A 27,429-nucleotide genomic window follows, 5' to 3' on the forward strand; every position below is an offset into this window, starting at 1 on the left:
GTCAAAAACCAGAAAAAGATGTTGGCCACATTGACCATGCTTTCTAAATAATCTAAACGTTTATTTTCCTACCATATGTCCAGACCATCTAAAGATTTGTAATACCCTTAATTGTGGAATAGAGTTTATAACAAAATAACGCAGTTTGAATATATCAAAACAGACAAGGACAGAATTAATAGAAAGGAACTAATAGATTAGTGAAAAGGTACATATTTTTCCCAACATATTTCTAGCATTTAAATAAATGAAAAGATATCTACCTTTTTCTGGAGTAACCGCTTTCTTTGGTTTCAATGGTTCAGGAGTTGGCTTCTTAGGAACTTCAGACACTTCAAGAAATATTATATTTTAAGATTAAATGCAACTATTATAAACCTAAAATCATAACCAATATAACAAGTAAAGAGAGCATAAATATAGTGACAGAGAATCGTGATAGCTAGTTCTTGGTATTATCCTGTACTAGAGGAGGAACTAATTAACCACGGAGAAAAAGTGTGCAGAAAATGTAACATTGTTAATTTATGCTCATTCATGACTTTATGGAAATATATAAAGCCAAAGAGTCTACAGTGTGGAAACAAGGCCTTCGGCCCAACTTGCTCACACCTGCAAACATGTTCCATCTACACTAGTCCAACCTGCCTGTATTACGTCTCCAAAGACGTACAGGTATGTAGGTTAATTGACTGGGTAAATGTAAAAATTGTCCCTAGTGGGTGTAGGATAGTGTTAATGTACGGGGATCACTGGGCGGCACGGACTTGGAGGGCCGAAAAGGCCTGTTTCCGGCTGTATATATATGATATGATATGATATTTGGCCCACATTCCTCTAAACCTGTCCTATCCATTTCTCATATTTTTAGCATATGTTCTCGACAAAAAGAGACCTACCTTTCTCTGGAATAACCTCTTTCTTTGGTTTCAATGGTTCAGGAGTTGGCTTCTTGGGAACTTCGGGCACTTAAAAAAATATTATAATTTATAGTGTTATAATATAGTAATATAGTGTTAAAATAGCACAAATGTATGTGATGGAGAATCATGATATCTACTACTTTGCTCTTCTCCTGTACTGGAGGGGGGAAATAACTAACCGAGAACAAGTATGCAGAAAATGTAACATTATTAATCTATGCTTTCATTACTTTACAGGCAACAGATTAAACTTGTCTAAAACCAGTGAAAGATGTTGGCCCTGCTGACCATGCTTTCTTTATCATCTCCATTCAACTCAATTTATCTCTACTAATCATTATTCACTTCAGACTCAGCATTGATGTAAACTATAATGACACAAGTCAAGTTTGAACATGCTGGTAGATGTTCCATTATGATAGTTGCATCATCAAAACATATTCCAGGTTGCTCACTGCAGCACATTCCTCTTTCTTGCAAGAAGTGGCAGCATAAAAACAGGTATCAACCCCCATGGAAATGACAATGCTGATCGCAATACCAGAATTGTGAGATGTTTCCTGAATCTCTGGAAAATGCCATATTCATAACTATTTAGAGGCAAGGTCACCTTGACAACAAAATCACGGTTGTCCTTGCCCCAATTTGGAGTGGAAATGTTGTTTAAACCTGGCCTGTTACCTGGAGTTAAAGTTCCATGGTTAGAGGGAAATGAGAAGAAATGGCTTCCTTTATTTCAAGTTATAAATTATTAACATAAGCATGATGTTGTTTAAGTAACAAAAACAGCCCGATAAATCATTTTAGTTAAATTATGATTGATACAACAAAAAAAAAATTATTCTTTATGCTAATATCAAATGATGTTTTACATTTACTATTGGAATGAAATCAGTGAAGTTATATAGGCATCCAGTCAATGTCAACAAAGATCAATCTGAGCGATTTTTGTAAATTCTCCGATGACAGCAAATGTTATAATCAGTGAAAGGAATAGACAATAGGTGCATTCGGCCCTTCGAGCCAGCACCGCCATTCAATGTGATCATGGCTGATCATTCACAATCAGTACCCCGTTTCTGCCTTCTCCCCATACCCCCTGACTTCACTGTCTTTAAGAGCTCTATCTAACTTTCTCTTGAAAGCATCCAGAGAATTGGCCTCCACTGCCTTCTGAGGCACAGAATTCCACACATTTACAAATCTCTGACTGAAAAAGTTTTTCCTCATCTCCGTTCTAAATGGCCTACCCCTTATTCTTAAACTGTGGCCCCTGATTCTGGAGTCCCCCAACATTGGGAACATGTTTCCTGCCTCTAACATGTCCAATCCCTATTCCAAATAATCCTAAATTTATTTTCCTACCATATCTCCAGCCCTTCAAAAGACTTTTATACCCTCAATAGTTCAATAGACTTTATAACAACAATAACACACAAATATATAAAAGCAGATATGGACATATAATGGAATTAATAATTTAATGTGGCATTTCTGACAACATACTTTTAGTGCTTAAATCACAAAAGGAAACCTACCTTTCTCTGGAGTAACCTCTTTCTTTGGTTTCAATGGTTCAGGTGCTGGCTTCTGAGGTACTTCGGTCTCTTCAAGAAATATTAAAAAATTGATATTAAATACAACTACTGTAACAAGACATAAGCAATATAAAAAAAGAGGACAAATATGTGGCATTGAATCCTGATTCCAAGTACTTGCTCTTCCCTTGTGCTGAAGGATGAGCTGACTCACCTCTGAGAATGAGTGTGCAGAAAATGCAACATTATTAATCTATGATCATTCACTGGGCAACAGATTAAACTTGTCTAAAACCAATAAATGTTGTTGGCCATACTGACCATGGTTTCTGATCAACTCCATTGAACTCAACTTAACTCTGCCATTCATGTACTTCACCTCAGACTCAGCATGAATTTTTGCAGCAAATCTTATATTCAGCCAATGGAATTATCTTGACATTTATTTTCCTATCCTGTCTTCAGCCCATCTAAAGACTTTTTTATACCCTTGGTAGAGTTTTCAAAAATAATAACATAAATATACAAAAACAGACAAGAACATAGAATAGAATCAATAATTAAATAAGGATGGTATTTATTTCTCACAACATGTTTTTAGCATTTAAATCAACAAAAAGAAACATACCTTTTTCTGGAGCAACCTCTTTCTTTGGTTTCAATGGTTCAGGAATTGGCTTCTTAAGAACCTCAGGCACTTCAAGAAATATTATAAGATTAAATTGTAATCAACATAACAAGAAAAAACAGCACATATATATCTAACTGAGAATCGTGATGCCTAGAACTCACTTTTCTCCTGTACTTAAGGAGGAACTGACTAACCACCGAGAATAAGTGTGCAGAAAAAGTAACATTAGTAATCTATGCCCATTCATTATTTTACAGGAATAGATTGAACTTGTCTAAAACTAGAAAAAGATGTTGGCCAAGCTTTCTTCATCACCTCCACTCAACTCAATATAATTGTACCACTCATATAGCTCACCTCAGACATTGCATCGTTGCAAACCATGAACATATAACTCAACTTTGAATGTGTTGTTAGCAGTTCCATTATGATAGCTGCATCACTGAAACATACTCCAGGTTACTCACTGCAAAATGTTCCTCTTTCTTGCAGGAAGTGGCAACATAATAACAGGTATCAGAATTAAGTGGAGGAGTGAAAGCATCCCTACTTAATGACATTGGAAATGACAATGCTGACTTCACCGCCAAAGAATGGGAATGTTCCTTGAATCTCCCACAGTATTCTGGAAAATGCCATGTTTGTAACAGTTTGGAGCCAAAATCACCTTGACAACAAAATCAAGGTTGTCCATGTACCATTTTGTGGCAGAAACTTTGCTTAAAATCTAGCTAAAATTCCATAGATAGAAAGAAATGAGAAGAAATGGCCTCTTTTTATTTCAAGTTATAAAGTCTTAACACAAGCATTATTTTTTTAAGTAACAAAAATTAGCTCTCTATATTATTTTGTTTACATTTTGTTTCCTACTAAAAGTGCTATTTATGGTTTTTGCAAACATCAAATTATGTTTTATGTTTACTATTGGAATGAAATCAATGAAGTAATGTAGACCAATCATTGTCAACAATGATCAATCTGAATGATTTTTGTAATTTCTCCAGTGCCAGCAAATCTTATTAATCACAGAAAGACACAAAGTGCCGGCGTGATTCAACAGGGGTTTTGGGTGGGAACCCTTTCTTCATAATCAGCCAATGGCATTTATTTCCCTGTCGTATCTCTAGCCCTTCTAAATTTTTGTTATACCCTTCATTGTGCAATAAAGCTCATAACAATAATGAGCCATAACTATATGGAAACAGACAAGGACAGAGACTAGAATGAATAATTATAAAGTACCAAGGTACTTATTTCTCACACCATACTTTTAGCATTCAAATCACAAAAAGAACCCTACCTTTTTCTGGAGTAACTTCTTTCTTTGGTTTCAATGGTTCAGGAGCTGGCTTCTTAGGAACTTCGGGCACTTCAAGAAATATTATAATTTCAAGATTGAAACAACTATTTTAACCAAAAATACCAATATAACAAATTAAGGTAGCACAAAGACACATGACAGAGAAATGTGATACCACCTAGTTTCCCTTCCCCTGCAAATGTACTGGAGGTGAAATTGGCTAGCCACTGAGAACCAAAATGCAGAAAATGTTACATTAATAATCTGTGTCCATTCATTACTTTGAAGCCAACAGATAAACTGTTCTAAAACCAGAAAAAAATGGGAATGCTTAGCAGGTCAAGCAGCATCTGTGAAGAGACAGGTCAACAGCCTTTAATCAGGAATAATGAATTGAACTTTCACTTATTCTGGAATAATTTCATCAACTTGAAGTGCTAACACTTTTCCACTACCCACCAGTGCCACAAGACCTGCAGTGATTCTGCAATGTTTTCTGTTTTAAATCCAATTTTCCCAAATCAGTTTTTCATTTGTCTTTTAATAAATTTTCACTGTTACGTTGTATATTGGTTGCAGATTTTGGGAATGGACCTCATAACGTTCCTGGCTTAAGCAATATAAGATGTGGAAAGTAAATGAAGGAATGCACTTGCACCTCAAGACACTATCGTACTTAGCACCTTTGCAAAACTCAGGAACAATGCTCACTAGCTTGGGTATGCTGGTGGTGTTCAATTATGGTAAAACATCAAAACAAGAGTGTTTAATTGTCACATACTGGCAACATAACAATGATATTTTTACTTGTTGCAGCTTTACAGAGCCATTAACGCAATAAATATACAATAATCAATAATACAATAAATCTATAATCAATAATAATTGGTAGTCAGACCATAATAGTGCAAAACTGAAACATGTAATGCATCCAAAACAAAGTTCATTATTGCTGAGGTAGGATTGTGGTTAATGCTGCGCGATGTTCAAGAATCTGATGGCTGCTAGAAAGAAGCTATTTTCGAACATGGAGTTCGTGGTTTTCCACCTCCTGTACCATCATCCCAATCGTAGTTGTGAGATAGGTAGACACAAAATGCTGGACAGGCAGGGAGAGAGGGAAGGCAAGGGCTATTTGAAGTTAGAGAAGTACCTTGCTTTCCCTCTCTCTCCGTCCCCTCTCCCTTCCCAGGTCTCCCACCAGTCCTACTGTCTCCGACTACATTCTATCTCTGTCCCGCCCACTCCCCTGACATCAGTCTGAAGAAGGGTATCGACCCGAAACGTCATCCATTCTTTCTCTCCAGAGATGCTGCCAGTCCCGCTGAATTACCAGCATTTTGTATTTACCTTCGATTTAAACCAGCATCTGCAGTTCTTTCCTACACAGTAGTGGTAAGATAATTACATGCCCACGGTGGTGTGTCTTTGATGATATTAGCTGTCTTTTTGAGGTACCACCTCCTTGTAGGTACCTTCGATGTTGGGGAGATCAGTACCCGTGATGGATCAGGCAACATTTACCACTTTCTGCACTGAACTGTGTCACGGTGCAACCAGCCGGTATGCTCTCTATTGTACATTGAAGTTCACAAGAGTATTTGCTGACATCCCAAATCTCCTTAATCTTTCAAGGAAGTAGAGGTGGTGAGGACCTTTCTGTGTGATTGCATCAATGTGCTAGGCCCATGACACAATCTTCAGAGATATCTAATCCCAAGAATTTGAAGCTGTTGACTCTCTTCCACTGCCATCCCATAGATGGAAACAGGCTCATGGATCCTTGGCTTTCCCTTCCTGAAGTCAACAATCAGGTCCTTGGTCTTGCTAATTCTGAGAGCAAGATTGTTATTCTGGCACCATTCAGTCAGATTAGCAATCTCCCTCCAGTACTCTGACTTATCACTACCCGTTATTTGTCCAGGAACGGTAGTATCATTGACAAACTTAAAGATGACGTTCATTGAAATATGGTTTCTCCTTGCAATGAATCCTCCTTCTTGCAGGTGTGACAAGATAAAAAGAGGTGTCAAAATGAAGTAGATGAGGGAAAGCATGCCTACATATTTTACTCACTTTACTCTAGCAGAGCTAGAGGTATCTTTAAATTCACTACCGATGCCATGGTTGTTGGTAGAATAACAAGTAACAATGACCCAGAGTACAGGAAATGATAAAGAAGCTTGAAAATGATTTTTTTTAATGTAGCTCCAATTGACAAATTTAATTTTGATGAGGATACATGATGGGACTGGACATGGTGAGACACGAGGCAAGTGTGCGTAGGGCAGGACCGAGGGAGGAAAAGGACAATGCTCGTGTTTGCTCATGAAGAGGATAACATCACACATTAGTTCAGCTTCAGAGGTGTCGATTAAAGACTTTGGTGGCCAAATCACAGAAGGAGATTGATTCATGAACATAACCAAATGTCTGGTAGACTGTTAAAAAATCCATAAAGACAGAATTCAATGTTGCAGCCCATGGAGGAGCCCAGCACCAAGTTGGTATCCTGCTTTATCCATAACAGAGCCCACCCTCCAAGTATGGAACAAGTTCAAATCAATAAAATGAGGAAGAACTTTTTCAGTCAGAGAGTTGTAAATCTGTGGAATTCTCTGCCTGAGAAGGCAGTGGAGGCCATTTCTCTGGATGCTGTCGAGAGCTGGATAGAGCTCTTAAAGATAGCGGAGTCAGGGGGTATGGGGAGAAGGCAGGAACGGGGTACTGATTGTGAATGATCAGCCATGATCACATTGAATGGCAGTGCTGGCTCAAAGGGCTGAATGGCCTACTCCTGCACCTATTGTCTATTGTCAAACTCCATTGTTACATTAGTGCAGAATTGGATGGCTGATCAAGGTCTGAGCTCTGCAGATGAAGCTTACAATGTATCCAATATGGCTCTGGATACCACTATTCAAAAGGGTTTCTAAAGTGCTAAGATAATTTACGATTTTATTCTCCAAAATGCAGGATGACTGAAAAAACACATCAGGAAAATAACAGCTGTGCACATCTGCTGTCTTCTCTCGGGGCAACAGTATTCCTTTCATTTGATTTCCATCTAATAGGTAGTGAGAAGGACTGTTTCCTCGTGATGACAAAAATGTTGTCGGATAACACATTCCAAAATTAATCTTATGATCTACTACGAAGAATATCTTAAAAGGTTTAGGCAGCAGAAGTTTTGCTTGGTATGCTGTTTCGGTCTCTTTGTGGCAGCAAGACTCTAGTTCAGTCTTACAGTATATTCGTACATGGAATGTGAACTGGGGTCTCAAGCTATGTCATGTGTGAGCAAACCTCATCACGCAGTATTGACATCCCTTTCTTATTTTGATCAAGTATCAGGATGGCATAAACAAGGGCACAAAAAACTTCTGCAATATGAAGACATTTTGACTGGCAAGATAGCAGGTATTCACCAATCCATGGATTTACACTAACTTAACATGAAAACAGCAAAATGATTTCAGTTCATGTAAATTGCCAAAGTTCACAAGAAAAGCACCAGGAAAAGCAGTCAATAACGAATTCAACATAATGAGTCTTTAACCTGTGCACATCCCTTTGTTCATCCTGCGTGCTTGTTTGGAATGAGTTGGGTAGAAAAACAAGCTGTATTTCTAAATACAGAGAAACATAGTTACCTCCCCTCTAATCTAGGTTTGGCTTTATTTTGTGGCAGGTTTTTTTTGTCAAAACCTAGCCTGGTACTTGGAGTTAAAGTTCCTTTTTGAAAGGGGGAAATGAGAATAAATGACCTCTTAATTGGCTCTACAAGCCATTTTGTTTGAATTATTAATCCTCCAAAGATTAATGCTTTTTGGTAATATCAAACAATGTTTTCTGTGTACAATTGAAATGACATTAGTACAATCATAAATATAACACCTGATCATTGTTAACAATGACCCATCTAAGTGGTTTTTTGGAGTTCTCTACTGCCAGCAAATCATATAACTGTCCAATAAAATAATCTTGACATTTATTTTGTTATCAAATCTCCAGGCACATCTACAGGTTTGTTATACCCTGCTTGTGCATAGAGTTTATAACAATAACACATAATTATACGGAAATTGACAAGGACATAGAACATAATTAATAATTTAAAAGTTGCAGGGTCCTTATTTCACATAAACATTTTTAACGATTTATTCAACAAAAGAAACCTACCTTTTTCTGGCGTAACCTCTTTCCTTGGCTTCAATATTTCAGGAACTGGCTTCTTAGTAACTTCAGGCACTTCAAAAAATATTGTAATTTTAATTAGCAACTATTGTAACCAAAATTGCTAATATTACAAGTTAAATAGTGTAAAGAAATGTGACAGAGAAATGCAATACCAACTAGATTCTCCTCCTATAAATGTAACTGGAGGTAAAATTGACTAACTACTGAGAATAAACATGCAGAAGATATTACATCGTTAATTTGTGCTCATTCATCACTTTGCAGGCAACAGATTAAACTGGTTTAAAGCCAGAAAATTATAGGAATATTTAGCAGGTTAAGGCAGCATCTGTGAAAAGAGGAAGAGTTAACCTTGTACGTCGATAATCCTTCATCAGGATAATAAGCTGAACGTTCACCTATGATGATGCAAGTCGATCAACCTGAAACACTAATACTGTTTCTCTACCCATCAATGCTGCTGGACCTTCAGAGAATGTGCAGCATTTTGTGTCTTCATTTCAGTTTCCAGGAACCTGCCGTTATTGATCTTTCACTAAAATTTCATTGCTATGTTGTTTACTGGCTGCATATATTGTAAGGCCCCTTAAGGCAATGCACGATGTGGAAAGGAAATAAATGCAGTACCTACAGAGATAGCAGGCCTTCAATATATCTCTCAATAGATAGTTGGAACAGATCACAATGGAGACTAATGGTAAAACTGATGATAAAACAAAGAGTGGGGATAAATGGGTCCCTTTCAGAATGGCAGGCAGTGACTAGTGGGGTACCGCAAGGCTCGGTGCTGGGACCGCAACTTTTTACAATATACATTAATGACTTGGATTAAAAGTACCATTAGCAAATTTGCAGATGATACAAAGCTGGGTGGTAGTGTGAACTGTGAGGAATATGCTATGAGGTTGCAGGGTGACTTAGACAGATTGTGTGAGTGGGCGGATGCATGGCAGATGCAGTTTAATGTGGATAAGTGTGAGGTTATCCACTTTGGTGGTAAGAATAGGAAGGCAGATTATTATCTGAATGGTGTCAAGTTAGGAAAAGGGGACGTACAACGCGATCTGGGTGTCCTAATGCATCAGTCACTGAAAGGAAGCATGCAGGTACAGCAGGCAGTGAAGAAAGCCAATGGAATGTTGGCCTTCATAACAAGAGGAGTTGAGTATAGGAGCAAAGAAGTCCTTCTGCAGTTGTACAGGGCCCTAGTGAGACCGCACCTGGAGTACTGTGTGCAGTTTTGGTCTCCAAATTTGAGGAAGGATATTCTTGCTATTGAGGGCGTGCAGCGTAGGTTTACTAGGTTAATTCCCGGAATGGCGGGACTGTCATATGTTGAAAGACTGGAGCGACTAGGCTTGTATACACTGGAATTTAGAAGGATGAGAGGGGATCTTATCGAAACATATAAGATTATTAAGGGGTTGGACACGTTAGAGGCAGGAAACATGTTCCCAATGTTGGGGGAGTCCAGAACCAGGGGCCACAGTTTAAGAATAAGGGGTAGGCCATTTAGAACGGAGACGAGGAAAAACTTTTTCAGTCAGAGAGTTGTAAATCTGTGGAATTCTCTGCCTCAGAAGGCAGTGGGGGCCAGTTCTCTGAATGCATTCAAGAGAGAGCTAGATAGAGCTCTTAAGGATAGCGGAGTCAGGGGGTATGGGGAGAATTTTTAGATTTTTTATATTTAGAGATACAGCGCAGAAACAGGCCCTTCGGCCCACCGGGTCCGCGCCGCCCAGCGATCCCCGCACATTAACACTATCCTACACACACTAGGGGCAATTTTAAATTATTTTTTTTACATTTGCCCAGCCAATTAACCTACACACCTGCACGTCTTTGGAGTGTGGGAGGAAACCGATCTCGGAGAAAACCCACGCAGGTCACGGGGAGAACGTACAAACTCCGTACAGACGGCGCCGTAGTCAGGATCGAACCTGAGTCTCCGGCGCTGCATTCGCTGTAAGGCAGCACCGTACCGTCTGGTGATGGCAGGGACGGGGTACTGATTGAGAATGATCAGCCATGATCACATTGAATGGCGGTGCTGGCTCGAAGGGCCGAATGGCCTACTCCTGCACCTATTGTCTATTGTCTATAACTATTGCTTTATGAACATGAAAGTAACCCAAGAAAAAAAATGAATATCCCGGAAAGTGGTCTCAACCTCCTTCAAATCCAACAAGTCACGTTCACTGCTTACTTCATTAACTTACTTACTGATAATCTCCTACACCTTTATATTGGCTAATGGAATGAATTTAGTAAAGTCATAAATATAGGTGCCTAGTCATTGACAACAATCTCTAAGAGATTTTCATAATTTTCATTGCCAGCAAACCTATAATCAACCAAGTAATTTTCCTACTATATCCCCCTTAGTACATTCCTACTAAAGTCCATCTAAAGGTTTGTTATACTCTTGATTGCGCAACAGAGTTTATAACAATGATTATAACACATAATACAGCAAAATGTACAAGGGAATAGAATAGAATTAACAATTAAAAATAGCAAGGTACTTGGTCGCACAAATATTTCTAGCATTTAAATCAACAAAATGTTAGCTACCTATCTCTGGAGCAACTTCTTTCTTTGGTTTCAATGGTTCAGGAACTGGCTTCTTACGAACCTCGGGCACTTAAAAAAAGTTATGATTTTAAGATTAAATACAAGTGTCCGAATCATATAAATATAACAAGTGTAAATAGCACTAACACATGACAACAAAATTCACCACCTGACATTTAGTATTCTGCAGTAAACAAACTGGAGGAGAAAGTAGCTAACCAACAAGAACAGGTATGTACTACAGGGGACATGAACAATCTGTGCTCATTCATCACTTTGAAGGCAACAGGACAAACTGGTTTGAAAACAGTAAAAGATGGGAATATTTGGCATGTTTGGTAGATCTAAGAAGAGAGAAGTAGCTAGCCCTCGAAATCGATGGTGCTGATGAAAAGTCAATGAACAAAAGTTTCACATGCCTGAAACAAAGCTGCCTCAAGTGAGAAATTAATTATTCCAGTTCATATCTAGTCCATTATAAGACATATAAACACTCTCGGACTGCTAAAAGCTGTATAAAACCCAAGTTTTCTTGTACCTTTAGGTTTAGCATCCTCTTGTGGAGTGGTAGCTGGTTTCAGTTCATCAATTTTCTGCTTAGGAACCTCTGGCACTTTAAAGAACAATAGAATAATTTAATAATGGGTTGCTGAAAAAACAACAATTTTAATGATTTACGTTTGACTTTTATCCACAATAAAACAAACAAAAACTAGACAAAACAGAAGGCTATTAGATAATGTTCTCTAAATTAATAACTTACCTATATTAATAAGTAAAACCATGTTTATTTATGAATGCAGTATACTGCTTTTTTTGTGTTAATACAATTAAAAAATATCCTGTGCTATTTCTCGTTAAATGAAAAAAAACCCCAATTGATTCACTTAATAAAATATTCATGTAAAAGTGGACATATGCAGTTACTAATATCTGTATTTTTTTTAACCAATCTGCAAATTATTGGATATATTCTCTAAACTACAAAATATGTCATTGACATTTACAATGTGGATGACACAAAGATACAATATATCACAACACAAATGGACACTACACAATGATAAGGAAAACTAGATTTAAGTGAGCACAAAGATGACCAAAGCGACATGGGCACGACCAGAACATTGTCAGACATCAAAAGAATTTAACTAAAATCCTTCCTTTTAGCTTATACCTTTTTTTGGTGGAACTTTTACTTTTCCTGGAACAGCAACTTGCTTCTCCTCTTCAATAACAGGCTCTTTTGAACGCTCTGACATTTTAAAGAATATTATTATCATCTTAGAGTATGATTATTTTAGAATGAGTTCATTTCAAGATTGAGAAAATTATGGTGTCTAAACTAAGATGAGTGACAGACAAAAGTGAAAATAAGATATTGTATTTTGTATTGTATAAATATAACTACTGATTAATAGAAACTATTGTACTTGGCATTAGATTTTACAGACAGTAACATGAACTGTACATACAAATAATAAACATAAACTATGTTAACTATCACACTGCAGCGCAGTAGGGTTAGATGAAGAAACAAATGAATGAAATTCATGCTGGAACAAGAAGCACTTTAAGCAAAATCTTATTATGATTTGCAGACAGAAATACAATATTTGCTTTTAAATTGATGGAAAGAACAAGACCCCATAACTTATGGGCTTTATACAGGATGTTTCCTATGACGTTGATACCTTTGGTCAGTGTAACTTCTTTCCATGATTCTTCAGCAAATGGTTCCTTTGGAACATCTGGCACTTTAAAGAACATTATTGATTTAAGATGAGTTTCAGGTAAGAATAACAATAAAGCTAGTTAAACAATCCAGGCATATAAGATATATACTATATGCATACCTAAAACACAATGCGAATGCAGAATAATTGTTCAATCAAAGGTAATAAATCAATTGTAACTAGTAATAATGCCAGGCTCCAGGATTGGTGAAGTGTTTTTGACAAGAGTGTACGTGATATCATTATCTTCACGAGAAAGTTTACTCTTGATTTTCAGTTTAATTAAAAATAAGAAATACTAAAACATTTTCTGAATAGGATCAAAGAAGCGCCCATATTATATAAAACTTGATTTTAAGGCACAAAGAGGAAGGACTAAGAAATATTTGTACAGAATTTTTTTAATATACCTGTTATCAGAGTTGTCTTTTCTCTTGTAATTTTAACTGTTTGGACTTGTTCAGGTTTTGGTTTCTGTGGGATCTCCAGAACTGAAGAATAATCATTGATCATTATAGGTTTATTGATCACTTATGTGTACACTCAGATTTGAGTACAAATTAAGAAAACATGAAACATAAGCAGACAAAATTGATATAGTTGCGATTTTCTTGTACAGGAAATAAATATTAAAGGTTTTTAGATAAATATTTTCTAGGAATTAGAACATCATAAAATCAGAAGAATAATTTTATGATGTAGATATCTTAGCCACAATAGTTAAAAAATAAAAAATAACTATTAATTGTATTAAATTATTAAATATTATTTTGTACTAACCCGTTAATGAAGTTTAACTGATAGCAGTAAGACGAACAGCAAAACATTTTGTTTAGATTAATATCATTGCTATGACAGTACAAACAATACAAATCAGACAATACAATACAATCAGATGTATGTGTACATGCACATTGAACAAAATTATTAATGAAAAAATGGCTAGGATTTTTGGGGATGGATTTAGAAAGATGGAAAGCAGGAATTACTTTCATAATATAGTATGAAAATCTGTAAGAAATCCCAAGCATCTGTTGTACCTTTAACAGGAGCAGCCGCTTTTCTCTCCTGAACAACGTCTTGTTGGAATTCTTCAATAACAGTCTTTGTATAAGCTTCTTTCACTTAAAAGAATATTGTTGTTGTTTAAAGATGCAATTCATTCAATAAAACATAAATTGTTTTGAAACCATTGAAAACAAGAGTCAAGAGTGCAGAATCATGCAAAGCACATAAATGACATAACAACATCAACTAACATTTTATTTTAGAAATACAGGGTATTTAAATGTCTATGGACCAGTAGGTAAAGATTTATGTGGAACAGGGAGAACATGTGCCACTGACAAACTTAATAGTATGAAAAATTGAAGAAATAGGTCTAAATTGGTGATAGATCAGTACAAATCCAGTAGGAAATTTAAAATTCAAAATGCTCAGCTTAAAATTGACCATATAACAATAAGGACTCTGTAGTGAGAAGACATTTTAACACTCCACTTACATCTTATACATCTTAGGGCTTCCTGACAAACTTGATGGGTGACAGGAATGCAAATGTATTATTTTGCTCTGTGAAGTCTAGATGGCTTTATGATTGCAGAGATCCCAGATGTTGGGATTGCACAACACTATGTTGGGGAGTTGCCTATCCTGTCTTCTGTCATATGATCTGGTGCAAGATCTGAGATTTCTTGATTTCAGAGAGGTCTGTGGGCCATGGATTAAGAGACATGGGGAGGCAGTTTAATTTTTTTATTATTTAATATTTTGCTTTGGTTTATAATAATTTTAAGTAATTTATGTATTTTTGATAATTTTGTGTATTTCTTCAATGAAAAATTAAAAACTAATTTATTCAAATGGCATTTCCCCAATAAAGCATAAAATGTGCACCCATATATAAAGAATAACATCACATTGCAACTGTACAGAAAAATACACAAAATGTGGCAAATGACAAAAAAGCAAGATTCTATTGATGATGTGTGGGGCTCATCAGGAGATGTATAAATTGTTCACACTTCGGTGTGTAAAGATTCTATGGATGCCTTCCCTTCATCTCATACCTTGCATTGTCATGATCTCTTCTTTTCTTGGTTTTAATTCTTCTGCCATTGGCTTCTTAGGAATGTCTTGCACTTTAAAGCATATTTTTTTTAGGATGAGATTCATTTAAAAAACAATGTAAACATTCATGAACTCAGAATGACATTTAACATACAGGACAAATAGAATTAACACAATACTTCAAACAATATATCCAAGCCAGTCAATAATAAAAGTAATATTATAACTATACTTGGAAAATTCTGTCAGGCAGGGGTAAAATTCTTATGTCACTAATTGAAAACCATCCAACATTTGTTTCAGTGTTGCTGCCAATGTCTATCTCAGAGCATATAGTACACAGGATACATAGAAAATGTTGGAAATACCTGGAGGGTCAGGCAGCACCAATGGAAAGAGAAACAGAATTAATATTCTAGATAGAAGAAATGTCATCAGAACTGGAAAAGTACAAGGATCTTTGACATGAAATGTCTGCATCTTTTTGCACACATGCTGCCTGACCTGCTGAATATTTCTAGACTTTACAGTTTTTATTTCAGAATTCCAACAAAGTTTTTTGTTATACGCCAATTCTACTTTTAGTCCCTGTAATCATGAATGAAATGCAGTAACTACTTGTTATCTACTGATTTTCGATCCAAAAAAGTGTACAGGCAAGGTTGGTTGGGTACCATTGGGAGTATTGGGAAAGATTGTGTATTCCTTCAGAATCCTCTCTAGTCTAGTTTGCCATGACACAGAGTATATTTTCTGTCTTGTGCAAGCACGTAATGAAATTTCAATATTACTTGCTGGTACAAGACAATTAATATCATGTTGTGGCCCAAGTGTTGTTCCTGTGCTGTATTTTTCTATTTTTAATACAATGTCTCAGGGAGAGTGAGCACTGGTATGTATGTACCAGTATGTACTAGTGTGTAGCCAGAATACGGATTTGTCCCACCAGAGCTAGAGTCGGGGTCAGGAACAGGGTAAAAAAACACATTGGGGGCCAGGAAATGGGTAGGTTTGTAGAGTAAGGACCAGAGTATGGGCCGGTTTATAGTTGGATCTGGAGTCTGAATGTATTAACAAGCTAATACATAATAGCTGAATCTTACATAGCAGCTGTTAACAGTTCTTTTATTCTTGGGATGTGGGGCTGGAGGGAATATCAACCAACAATGTTGAATTCCAACGCAGTCTTATTGTCATTGATACCATCTATAGTGGTATCCCAATCTCGTTGTACCCCTGGGTACAATGACAATAAAGATATATTGTATTGTATTGTATCTGCATCTTAGTTATCTGTGTGGAGTCAATTCTCCACTCCAATGCAAATAATTAATGGAATAATTATGTTTGAGAAAAATGCCTGGCACATTTTCCTAATAACTGCATTTCAAAAATAGGTCACCAGCTATGAAATTTTGCTGGATGCCCTGAGGAAGTGGAAAGAGCAACATAAATGTCAATTACTTTTAACATTCCTTTCCCAGTGTTCACTTTCTCTTACACATTCTACAGAACAAAGAAATGTATAGCACAAGAACAGGCCCTTCGGCCCACACTGGCTGCGTCGAACATGATGCCAATTTTAAATAATGTCATCTGCGCATGATCCATGTCCCGCCATTCCCTGCAATCGACATATTTTGTGTTATCTAGAACTATGGAGCATAGTCTAGAACTTGGTGGGGGGAGGGGGGGGGGTGTTACAGAATGGTCTCAGGACAAGTGATTGGCCATTTGCAGCTGGGATGTGGGGAAAAAATCATCACACAAAGGAAGAAGGTTCTAGATGTTCAGTTGCTGATATATTCAATGCTTAGGTAGATTTTCGGTACTAAGTGAATTGAAGAAATCAAGTAAAAAGTGGGTTAGGTGTCCAATCAGTTATGATCTTAATGAGGAGCAAGCCCATGGCGAAGTAATAATGATATCGCTTCTGTCACTTTTATTTCTTATGATGTAACAGCTTTTACATCTTCCACAATACTCACTTTAATCATGATTTGTCCAGAACAATATCATTTCAGTTAAAATATGTATTTGCAAATTATGAATCAATAGTGATTTCTCTGAGTTAACATCTTCTATTATGACAGAGATGTAAAACATAATTTACAACACCATAAAACCATACAAATAACATGTTGGAAGTCAATTGACATCAACAAGACCCAAAAGACCACAAAAAGAAAAAAAGGCATTAAAATGGAAGAATGATTTTTTCCAAAGTATTTTTATACCTGTTACTGTGATGGTTTCTTTTCTTATCTTAGTGTCCAGCTGAACTTTTGTATCAAATTGCTTCTTCTCCAATTCTTGAAAGAACACAATTATGAACGGAATTTATCAAAGATAGCATCCTTAACATTGAAGCGACTTTTTAAAAGTATAACATAAAACATACAGGACAGACAAATCTAACACATGATATTAAACTCTTCTTAGGAGAACATAAGAATTTTTTCCTTAGATATTACACCTACATGTCATTGAAATAATCACTGTTGATCTTTGTGTATCAGTAATTTATCCATTAAATTTCAAATCAGTATATCAGAACAGTTATAAAATAGAGTAAAGACTGCTGGAGATGTTTCTGTGTACATTTGTACCTTTTCTTGTGACGATTTCCCTTTTTCTTGAAACAGCAAATATCTCAACTTCCTCTGATGTTTCAGGTTTTGAAATCTCCAGCACTTGAATAAATATTGTGTTTTAAAAGAAAGTCAATTTAAGAAATTTATGAAAGACATTTGAATAACATGTTAACAGTACACAAAACATACATCACAAAAAGACTCAAACCAATATTATTCTATTTGGACCTCACAGATACAAACATTAATTTGGTGTATGGCTGATAATGAAAATCATCTACCTGATCAATTAGAACCTAAATTTGACAGTGTAACTTGCCAAATTTTTAACTGTGTTTTTGCCAATAACAATGTTTTATTACAATAATAACATAAACCTCCTTCAAATGTTATTCATTCAAGGGTGTATTCATTGAAACACAACTGTATGAAAAAGAGTTTGGAAAATAATGGGCTGAGTCAAGTAAACCTGGAATATGCTGTGCAACAGATGCCTGTGCATCTGTCATTCTGCTCGTACTCATCTTTGAAATAGGAAATTCACCTCTCTGATCCATTGCCAAACAAACTTCAATAGACTAATGTTCTTTTTCCAGAAAAAAATGATAAACTGACTTGATTACGGCTTTAAAAATACACATAAGATAGAAGATGTGGAGGAATCAAGTTAACTACCCTGAATAAAAAAAGTCACTCCTAAACCAAAAAAAACTCTTCACTAACGAATTATGAAAATGTAGAACTTTAAGGCGATTAAGTTGGATGACACAAACATTTGCTGGGTCAGTAGAAGAGAAGGAATTGAAGATATTGTCTTGATATAGTGAAATGGCAGGAGGAAGTTTGTGTGAGGCATAAATACTAGCAGAGATCCATTAGGTTGATTATCTTGTATACATCATTTAAAATTGTATGAAATTCTATGTACATAACAACTAAAGCACAGAAATAACAAACAATGAAAGAAAACACTACTTAATAAAAGATTCATTTTTAGATTGGTAAGACCAGGAATTCCATACAAATTGAAAGGATTGTACAGTGTTCCTGGTAAAAGTATTAAGATTATGATGGCGCAAATATATTGTTATATTATGAGTATCTTTGCAGATTTGTTCCTTTGATTGGTGCAACTTTCTCTTTCCTCAGAACAATGGTTGCTTCTTCTTCTGGTATAACTGGCTTTTTGGGAACCTCTGGCACTTAAAATGATATATTTGTTTTAAGATAAGATTCACTTAAAGCACACATATATAAAAAAGAGTTGACATATAAACACGAGGTCAAGAAAAACATTGCGGTTAGCCAATGAACTCAAAATAGCTTTTGTTTCTGGAGAAACAATATAATGAATACACCAAGAACAAATGATCAAAGTAAAAGAATGGAATATACATTTACTAATTTATTTTACATATGCTCCCATCTTTATAAATATAAAGCACTTTTGTTCAAATATAATGCATCAACTAACCTTGTAATACTTATACAAAATGTAAAATTGAATTTGGTTTTGAATTAATTTAAACATCAATAGGCAATTATTACCTTAACGGAAAATATGCTTATGATTTACTGAGAAACCTTCATCAAAACCCTCTGTACAAATCTTATTTTTATAAGGTTATTTAAAAATTGTATTTGTATCAAATTAACAAAAAGGTAGTTCTATTGATTAGAATTGTTATTAAGTAAAACTGAGTAAAACAGGTGGTTTGGTGGCGCAGCGATAGAGTTGCCGCCTTACAGCACCAGAGACCCAGGTTCAATCCTGACTCCAAGTGCTGTCTATGTAGTTTGTAGGTTCTCCTCCTGGCTGGGTTTTTTCCGGGTGCTCCCACACTCCAAAGACATACAGGTTTGTAGGCTAATTGGCTTGGTAAAATTGTAAATTATCCCTAGTGTGTGTAGGATAGTGTTAGTGTTTGGGGATCGCTGGTCAGCCGGACTCGGTGGGCCGAAGGCCTATTTCCACCCTGTATCTCTAAATTAAACTAAAATTTATTAAAAAAATATATATAATTCCAAAATTAAAAAATAGACTGATAAATAAATATAGAAACAATGGGCAAGATGTAGCGGTACTAGGCTACTATCTGGCATTTTTTCATGAATTCTCTTTGTGACCAAAGTTACCAGGTTGGTATATAGGGAGGGACCAATGTCAATTGCTTGAAGTATCTGGATTCTCGTGGTATGGCCTGAGTGGCAACATGGCCTCTGCTGCAGTGAGAACGCTCTATCCCCCAAAATAAGGATTTTATAGATAGCAAAGGTCCACTCCTACTTTGTCAGCTACAAAAACTTTAGAAGGCATTTTAATAATTTTTAATTGTTTCTGACTTCTAGAGGCTTTAGAAATCTAATAAAATTACATAATTAATATTAAGGAATAAAATTAAAAATTAAAAACCTCTGAAAACATAAATCAAAAAAGTAACCGTCTCCCAATTCACCACCATAATGGGTGCTCGGGTCAAACTACAGCAGGATCTAATGGGAAGACAGGTGATTCTTGTCAGAACTGTTGTGATCTGCTCCAATGAACTCAACATATGAATTCCATATTGAATACAGGATTTGAAGGTTCAGCATGAAAGGTAGAAATTATTTTCATTCTAACTGCAAAAATGTTGCCTTGTGAACTAAGTTATTGCTAGCCTTTCATCTGTCGGTGTACCTTTAGCTGGAGGGACTTCCTCTTTTCTTGGAACAGTATCTGGTTTAACCTTTTCAGCAGGTACCTTCTTGGGAACCTCTGGCACTTCAAAGAACATTATTGCTTTAATAACTCATAATAAATAAGCCTAACATTATTGATTACATTACATTAATCAGATAAGCTAACATAACTGAACAAGGCATAACAATGAAAATGTTCTCTTGATTGAGAATCACTATTGGACAGATAGAAGATTCAACTATTTGATTAATTTACCAATATCGGAATGTTGATTTCTTCAATCTGTTCATTTTACCATAAAATAATTTTACTCAGTTGTTTGCTGAGGTCCCATTTTCACAACACTGAATTTAAGACCATAATTTCCATTTGGAGTTAAAGTGCATGTCAAACACTAATAATCTGGTTCAGACCCGTTGCATTTTTAATACCTGGCATTAGTAGAATCTCTTCTTGTTGTGTGATGGAAATCTGTTTCTCTTCAACAACTTTCATGGATACTCCTGGAACTTGAAAGAATATTGTATTTTACCATTACAATTCAGCTGAGATTATTTTGATAGTTTGGTAGATGTCTACAATATAGATAACATGAAATATGCATAACACAAGTGACTCATCTAATGATTTGCAAATAACATTGTTTCCACAATCGTGATATTTCTGTCTGCTTTCATATTTAAATAAATTACATTTCTATGAAATATCTGTCTGAATTTGAAGTTAAATTTTGATTTAATATTAATTCAATACATTAACATAGACATATTTAGGCATTATCAACCCATGCAACCGGCGTTATTGTGAATACCACAAAAGATTCAATGCATATAAGTTCAATTCTTTTAAACACGATAAAGCACATGTATTGAGAAAACTAGGTATAAAATTCTGAAATATCTGGCACGCTCAGGACTTTGGTGGTGCTGAACTTGCAGATTTTCTGTACAATTATTCCCATTAATACATCAACACATTTTAATTCACATTTTTAGGTTTTACACTGTAATATAATACATTTTCCAGTGAATCCAGCATGTTTAAAGGGCAGGTGTGAAACTGGTCCAGGATGCGTTTAATGGAAATGTGGGAAATGTGGCCCTGTTGAGTTTAAAGGGAACATGGGACCTATTATAGTGGTTAGGAGAAATAAGGCTTCAATAGGTTTAAAAGGGAGCAGAGGAAACAGGAGCCAGGGTGAAAATTGCTGAACCTTGGGGATCTTTGAAGAATTAGCTGGCAGATTATTGGAACTTTAATCATAACAATGAAATAAAAAGCAAGTTTTTTGAGAACTTGAGACCATGAAGTATGAAGCAAATAAATATAAAATCTGTTATGTATTCATTTTTACCTTTAGTTGGAACAATCTCTTCTCTTGACACAGTAAAAGCTCTAATTTCTTCAGATATTGGTTTCTTGTGGAATTCTGGTACTGGTGAAATTTAAGCAACAAATTATGACATGAAACACATAACGTGGATAATGTTGACTTAAAGTGATATTTTCTTTTGTAACAACAAATGAGCACTACGATAATACTAAAATAATTGCAATATATTCAGAAATGAAGCAATGTATCTTCACTTTACATCTTTTTTAAATTAAATGATCCAGTATTAATGATATGATTATTGTTCAAAATAATCATGTTTACAAATAGCTGACTTTAATTTCTGCATACTTCCAAATGTTGAATATAACATCTCCATCTAAATGAATAAAAGTATTATATTGCTATTTGCTTAAATCAAAGAGCGTGAATAACCTAAACAATCAGAAAAAAATGAGTGATAATAATTCAATACATTAATCAATATATGAATAAAGAGACTACAAAAAGAAACAGAACTGAAGAGACAAATATGAAAAAATGTTATAATTTTCAATAGAAGTGCACTGTGCAGAGATAATGTTGGGTAATCTTGTACCTTTTTTAGGAGAAATCTCTTCTTTTCCTAGCATAATTCTATCTACATCTTCAACAACTGGTTTCTTAGGAGCCTCCGGCACTTTAAAAAAAACAAAGAAATGGTTTAAAAGAATGTAGTTTCTATCTAATTTATTGTTCAAACTGAGGAGCAGACTGGGGACATTCTTCAATATAATTGCAGTTTAACTACAAATACCAGGGCCTATGTGTCAATGTCATTCATCAGTGATGTGTGGTAAAAGTTACAACCACTGAAGCAAACTAAACAATAAATCCACAATTTACAGACCATCCTTAATTAACTTGAGTGAGTCAGATAGCAAACCTGTTCCGTATAAGCAGTTTATTGGATGAAGTATGTGAAACTTTTTGCTACTACTTGCACCCAAATCTCTAAATCATGTTTTCCCTTCCTTTACCTTAGGTGTCCATAAGTCAGAAGGGAAGAATTCACCTCCTTTTTATAATATTCACACTATCAAGATTTGACGAAGTTCTCTAATTTATTTTTCCTATTTGACTTGGCTTACCCCTTCTGTCCTTATGCTAATTAAGGTCAGCTGACCATAACTCTTTTCTATTCTTCTTGTAGTAGAATTTGATATACAACTACAAGAATACAACCAGTATTGTAAAACGCAAACCACGTACCCGAGAGCTGTAATTGTCATGTCAAACGACAAAACTATCAGCCTAAGAATTAACAAGCTTTCCCCTTATCTAACTCTTTGTCTAACTCTACCCTCAATTATACATTTTACTTAACATTGATATTCCATTTTTTTTCTTCAGTAAAATATAATTTTCCAATACCTGTTTCAATCCAATTTAATTGATGTACTATTGTCAACAGAATAGTTCTAATACAATCTTTATTATCCAATGACACGCAACAATAGGAAATCAGAGGAATTCCAAGTTTGAATTCAGTGAATTTCCTGGAAATAAGATACCCCCAATAACAACAATAAACTAAGGACACATATAGTATAAAATCTTAGCTACATTTTACCTGTTATTGGTAATGTTGGCTTTTTCATTTGGACAGGAACTGGTTCCACTGCTTCTAATGGCACATTAAAGAATTTATTTTGATTTAGTTATAGGCTATCAAAAATTAAAATTATTCAGATTTCTAATAAAATTCATTTAAAACAGGTAGAATCTTCCATCACAGTACTCTACAAACAACCTTCCAGGCACATAACTGGAAACATGTGAGATTCTACTCTAATAACATAATCCTTATATAACAATATTATTCATTGGTGACACTGCTTGTCAAACATCTAGTACAGCCATCTTGTATTATTGGGAAGATTGAATCTATTTTTTGCGGCATCACCCACAAAACCATCTCAGAAACTGCTTACCCTCAGAGGCTGAACTAAATTGATTGCAACTTTGAATTGTCATTTTTGTATCAAATGAAACCTGTAGCACACAGTCGACTTATCATATCAAATTTTGATATGTATAAAGTATATGTTTTAATACAAACAGAAAAAATATGTCAAGGACAGGGACAGCAAAACAAAGTTAAAGAACATAAAGAAGAAATTAAAAGAACACAACTTTTAGGGGATGAACATGTATCAGGACATCTGTATTATGAAGCACATAAAAAGAAACACTCTCTTTCATCAAAGATTGATTATACAAGGAATAATTCTACTATAAAGCAGGTGCTGTCTTTTGTACCTGTTATTGTAGTAACCTTTTCTATTCGTGTAACTGATCTCACTTCTTCCACAGCAAACTCAGGAACTTCAAAAAAATGCAATTTATGGACAAAATATCAAAAATGTGGACTTAAAAGAAATAAACATACAAACACACATTACATTAACTAGAAAGATGCTGCAAACACATACAGCATTGTAAAATAAATCATAATTTCTCATTCTGTATTATGGTCTTGGCAATAAGAATCTAGGGACATAAGCCATGTTTTGTTCTATATAACCAATTGTAAGGCAAGTATCACATTTATTTTGTGGGCAAGGACAACAAAATATAGCACAAATACGGAAACAAAATTGGAAAACAGCACAAACTGAAAAAAAAACAAACAGGAAGGCATTTGTTATCTGAAAAGTTTAAAACAAACATATTTTTCAAGATAATGATCTGATGTTTCTCCAACGAAACAATACATGTATAAAATGTATGTCTTCTTTTGTACCTTTCAATGGAGCAATTGCCTCTTTCCGTGTAACTGGTTTTGCTTCTTCAGGAACAAATTCGGGAGCAGCAATTGCTTTTTTCCGTGTAACTGGTTTTGCTTCTTCAGGAACAAACTCAGGAGGAGCAATTGCTTTTTTCCGTGTAACTGGTTTTGCTTCTTCAGGAATAAACTCAGGAGGAACAATTGTTTTTTTCTGTGTAACAGGTTTTGCTTCAGGAATAAACTCAGGAAGAACTATTGCTTTTTTCTGTGTAACAGGTTTTGCTTCAGGAATAAACTCAGGAGGAGCTATTGCTTTTTTCCGTGTAACTGGTTTTGCTTCTTCAGGAATAAACTCAGGAGGAACAATTGTTTTTTTCTGTGTAACAGGTTTTGCTTCAGGAATAAACTCAGGAGGAGCAATTGCCTCTTTCCGTGTAACTGGTTTCACTTCATCAGGAACAAACTCAGGAGGAGCTATTGCTTTTTTCCGTGTAACTGGTTTTGCTTCTTCAGGAATAAACTCAGGAGGAACAATTGTTTTTTTCTGTGTAACAGGTTTTGCTTCAGGAATAAACTCAGGAGGAGCAATTGCCTCTTTCCGTGTAACTGGTTTCACTTCATCAGGAACAAACTCAGGAGGAGCAATTGCTTTTTTTCGTGTAACTGGTTTTGCTTCTTCCGGAACAAACTCAGGAGGAGCAATTGCTTTTTTTCGTGTAACTGGTTTTGCTTCTTCCGGAACAAACTCAGGAGGAGCAATTGCTTTTTTTCGTGTAACTGGTCTCGCTTCTTCCGGAACAAACTCAGGAGGAGTAATTGCTTTTTTCCGTGTAACTGGTTTCACTTCATCAGGAACAAACTCAGGAGAAGCAATTGCTTTTTTTCGTGTAACTGGTTTCGCCTCTTCAGGTTCAAACTCGGGAATCTCAGGCACTTTAAGAATTTTGGACAAAAGAATGTGAAAGATGGAGAAAGTTTGAATACAGCAATACACATAACATTAAACACAATGGGAGTCACAAATACTTGACACAGTTTACCATTTCGTGTTAATCACATAATAATCTAATCTTCTCAATCATTTGTTGTTATATATAGATATATCTATCTTATAATGTGTCGCAGATTAATAGAGCACCAAATACCAATCTTAATTAAATACAAAATTTAGGGATATTTTAATTTTCAGCTATCAAGCCACTTGTATCTTTTAGATCTAAATCTCCTCTCCACGTTTTCCAATTCTTCTGGTTGTACTATCTGATTTTACTATGATCAGTACTCAAATCACCATGTACAGCTATGGGTGTTTTTAGAATGACTTTCCAATAAATCTACCTTGTAAGATCATCATGCTTTTAGGATATTATGTTTATGATTGGATATTCTATGCATGCTAGAAGAGTGAAAGCATACCTTCTTACTAACATTTAACATTTATTTTCAAAATATCTTTACAAATGGTAATTCTGCAGTATTAAAGGTTTCATGTTTAATATAAAGTGTCACAGAGTGATAGGTATACTCAGATAATTTCCAGGGTATGAAATTTCTGATATTTATATTAATGTTATTTTTCAAAAATTTAAGTTTTAAAATTTCTACCAGACCAATAAGCACACCCAAATGTTGTCATGTGCATATATGCTTTGCTAATTTTTACTAATAAGCAACTGAATTATTCTTACATTATAAATATTACCATGTGCCACGAAGAAGGAATCATTGTACAGAAGTCCATTAACTTGATCATCCTGGCATCTACTGACTTTGTATTTCTTGCTTTGCTATGAGATTGCAGGAGGATGTTATTTCTAGGGGATATTCCCAACCTGAGATTCACTTTTATGAGTCTTGTTTAATTTCCCAGTCATGCTACATTGCATAAGAAATGCCTAATATTGCACCAAATGCATTGAAGGAATTGGTTACTGAAAATTCCAAACAATAGGTCCTTCCATACCTGCCATAGAATCTCTGTGTACTTACAATCTGAATTGTTTCTATAAAGTACCAAATACCTGTAAAATTACAGTGCAGGCAATAAAATATCAACCCAAGTTAACCGATATGTAATGTGTGAACCCTTTAAATAGTTAAGGTTGGTTTGGGAAAAGTGAGACCCATCTCCTGCTGTTTTGCACAGGTTGCGTCAAAGGAGTTTGAGATAATTGAGGAGTTTTTGAACTTGAATATAGCATAAACTGAAGAAATTAGCTCCCAAATAACAGTATAGTTGCCAAACAACATCTTACACTGATTGATATAATGAGATACCCACTGGGCATAAATTTGCCTCGCAGTTGGTGCTTTATTGTCAATGTGATGTTACACATTAAACTGGTACAGATGTACAAAGAACGAAAACAACATATTGTAAAACAAAATTAATAAATAGCAGAGCACTGACAATTTGAGGGCTCTAAAAGAGAACATAGTTTCTACAGTAATGAGAAGATGTACACACTATGTATTGAAAAATAAATATTAGAAGAATGCATGTGCCTTTTGTACCTTTTATTGGGACAACCTTTTCTTTTTGTGTAACTCGTATCACTTCTTCAGGAACATATTCTGCAACCTCAGACACTTCAAGAGATTTAATTTTTGGAGAAACATATTAGACATAAACATATTTTGACACAGCAATACATATAACATTAACCACAAAAAAAGCAACTGATAAATTACATGATCTGTTATCTTGAGAAAGTCATTCAAGATGCTCCCATCTGTATTATGGTTTAGAAGAATTCAAAATGTATGAAATTCTAATGTGGCAGGGTCTCGACCCTCTGCCTCTACAGATACTGCCTGACCCACTGAGTTTCTCCAGCAGTTTGTTTTTTGCTCCAGATTCCAAATACTTCAATCTCTTGCGTCCTCAAGATTTTCTGTTATCAGTTTTAGAGAACAATGCTAATGCCTCTAACCAGATCTGTATATTTTACTACTTTATTGATAAATAACTGAAACAAAAATATGGCAATACTCCAGTTTTAGCTGCAATCTGGAAGGAACATAAGAATTATTTGGCTTTGTTACCTTGATAGCTACTATCAATGCTGTCCTAATCC

General features: G+C 35.3%; 1 protein-coding gene across 1 annotated transcript in view; it reads right to left on the reverse strand.

The window, feature by feature from the left end:
• Positions 1 to 27,429, reverse strand: part of ttn.2 (titin, tandem duplicate 2) — a 314,983-nt gene that overhangs the window by 137,655 nt on the left and 149,899 nt on the right. Inside the window, exons 126-150 of the mRNA XM_078404016.1 lie at positions 26,867 to 26,941; positions 24,738 to 25,285; positions 24,368 to 24,539; positions 23,884 to 23,949; positions 23,195 to 23,248; positions 22,181 to 22,261; positions 21,604 to 21,684; positions 20,681 to 20,758; positions 20,247 to 20,330; positions 18,688 to 18,768; positions 17,582 to 17,668; positions 17,210 to 17,284; positions 14,972 to 15,043; positions 13,943 to 14,026; positions 13,313 to 13,393; positions 12,861 to 12,923; positions 12,344 to 12,421; positions 11,705 to 11,779; positions 11,167 to 11,235; positions 8,575 to 8,643; positions 4,393 to 4,461; positions 3,090 to 3,158; positions 2,462 to 2,530; positions 900 to 968; positions 264 to 332 (exon numbers count right to left, since the gene is read on the reverse strand). Coding sequence (XP_078260142.1) covers positions 264 to 332; positions 900 to 968; positions 2,462 to 2,530; positions 3,090 to 3,158; positions 4,393 to 4,461; positions 8,575 to 8,643; positions 11,167 to 11,235; positions 11,705 to 11,779; positions 12,344 to 12,421; positions 12,861 to 12,923; positions 13,313 to 13,393; positions 13,943 to 14,026; positions 14,972 to 15,043; positions 17,210 to 17,284; positions 17,582 to 17,668; positions 18,688 to 18,768; positions 20,247 to 20,330; positions 20,681 to 20,758; positions 21,604 to 21,684; positions 22,181 to 22,261; positions 23,195 to 23,248; positions 23,884 to 23,949; positions 24,368 to 24,539; positions 24,738 to 25,285; positions 26,867 to 26,941 — 2,418 coding nt within the window. The remainder of the gene's footprint in view (positions 1 to 263; positions 333 to 899; positions 969 to 2,461; positions 2,531 to 3,089; positions 3,159 to 4,392; positions 4,462 to 8,574; positions 8,644 to 11,166; positions 11,236 to 11,704; positions 11,780 to 12,343; positions 12,422 to 12,860; positions 12,924 to 13,312; positions 13,394 to 13,942; positions 14,027 to 14,971; positions 15,044 to 17,209; positions 17,285 to 17,581; positions 17,669 to 18,687; positions 18,769 to 20,246; positions 20,331 to 20,680; positions 20,759 to 21,603; positions 21,685 to 22,180; positions 22,262 to 23,194; positions 23,249 to 23,883; positions 23,950 to 24,367; positions 24,540 to 24,737; positions 25,286 to 26,866; positions 26,942 to 27,429) is intronic.

This window comes from Rhinoraja longicauda, chromosome 8 (genome assembly GCF_053455715.1).
Source record: "Rhinoraja longicauda isolate Sanriku21f chromosome 8, sRhiLon1.1, whole genome shotgun sequence".
Classification (NCBI taxonomy): Eukaryota; Metazoa; Chordata; class Chondrichthyes; order Rajiformes; family Arhynchobatidae; genus Rhinoraja; species Rhinoraja longicauda.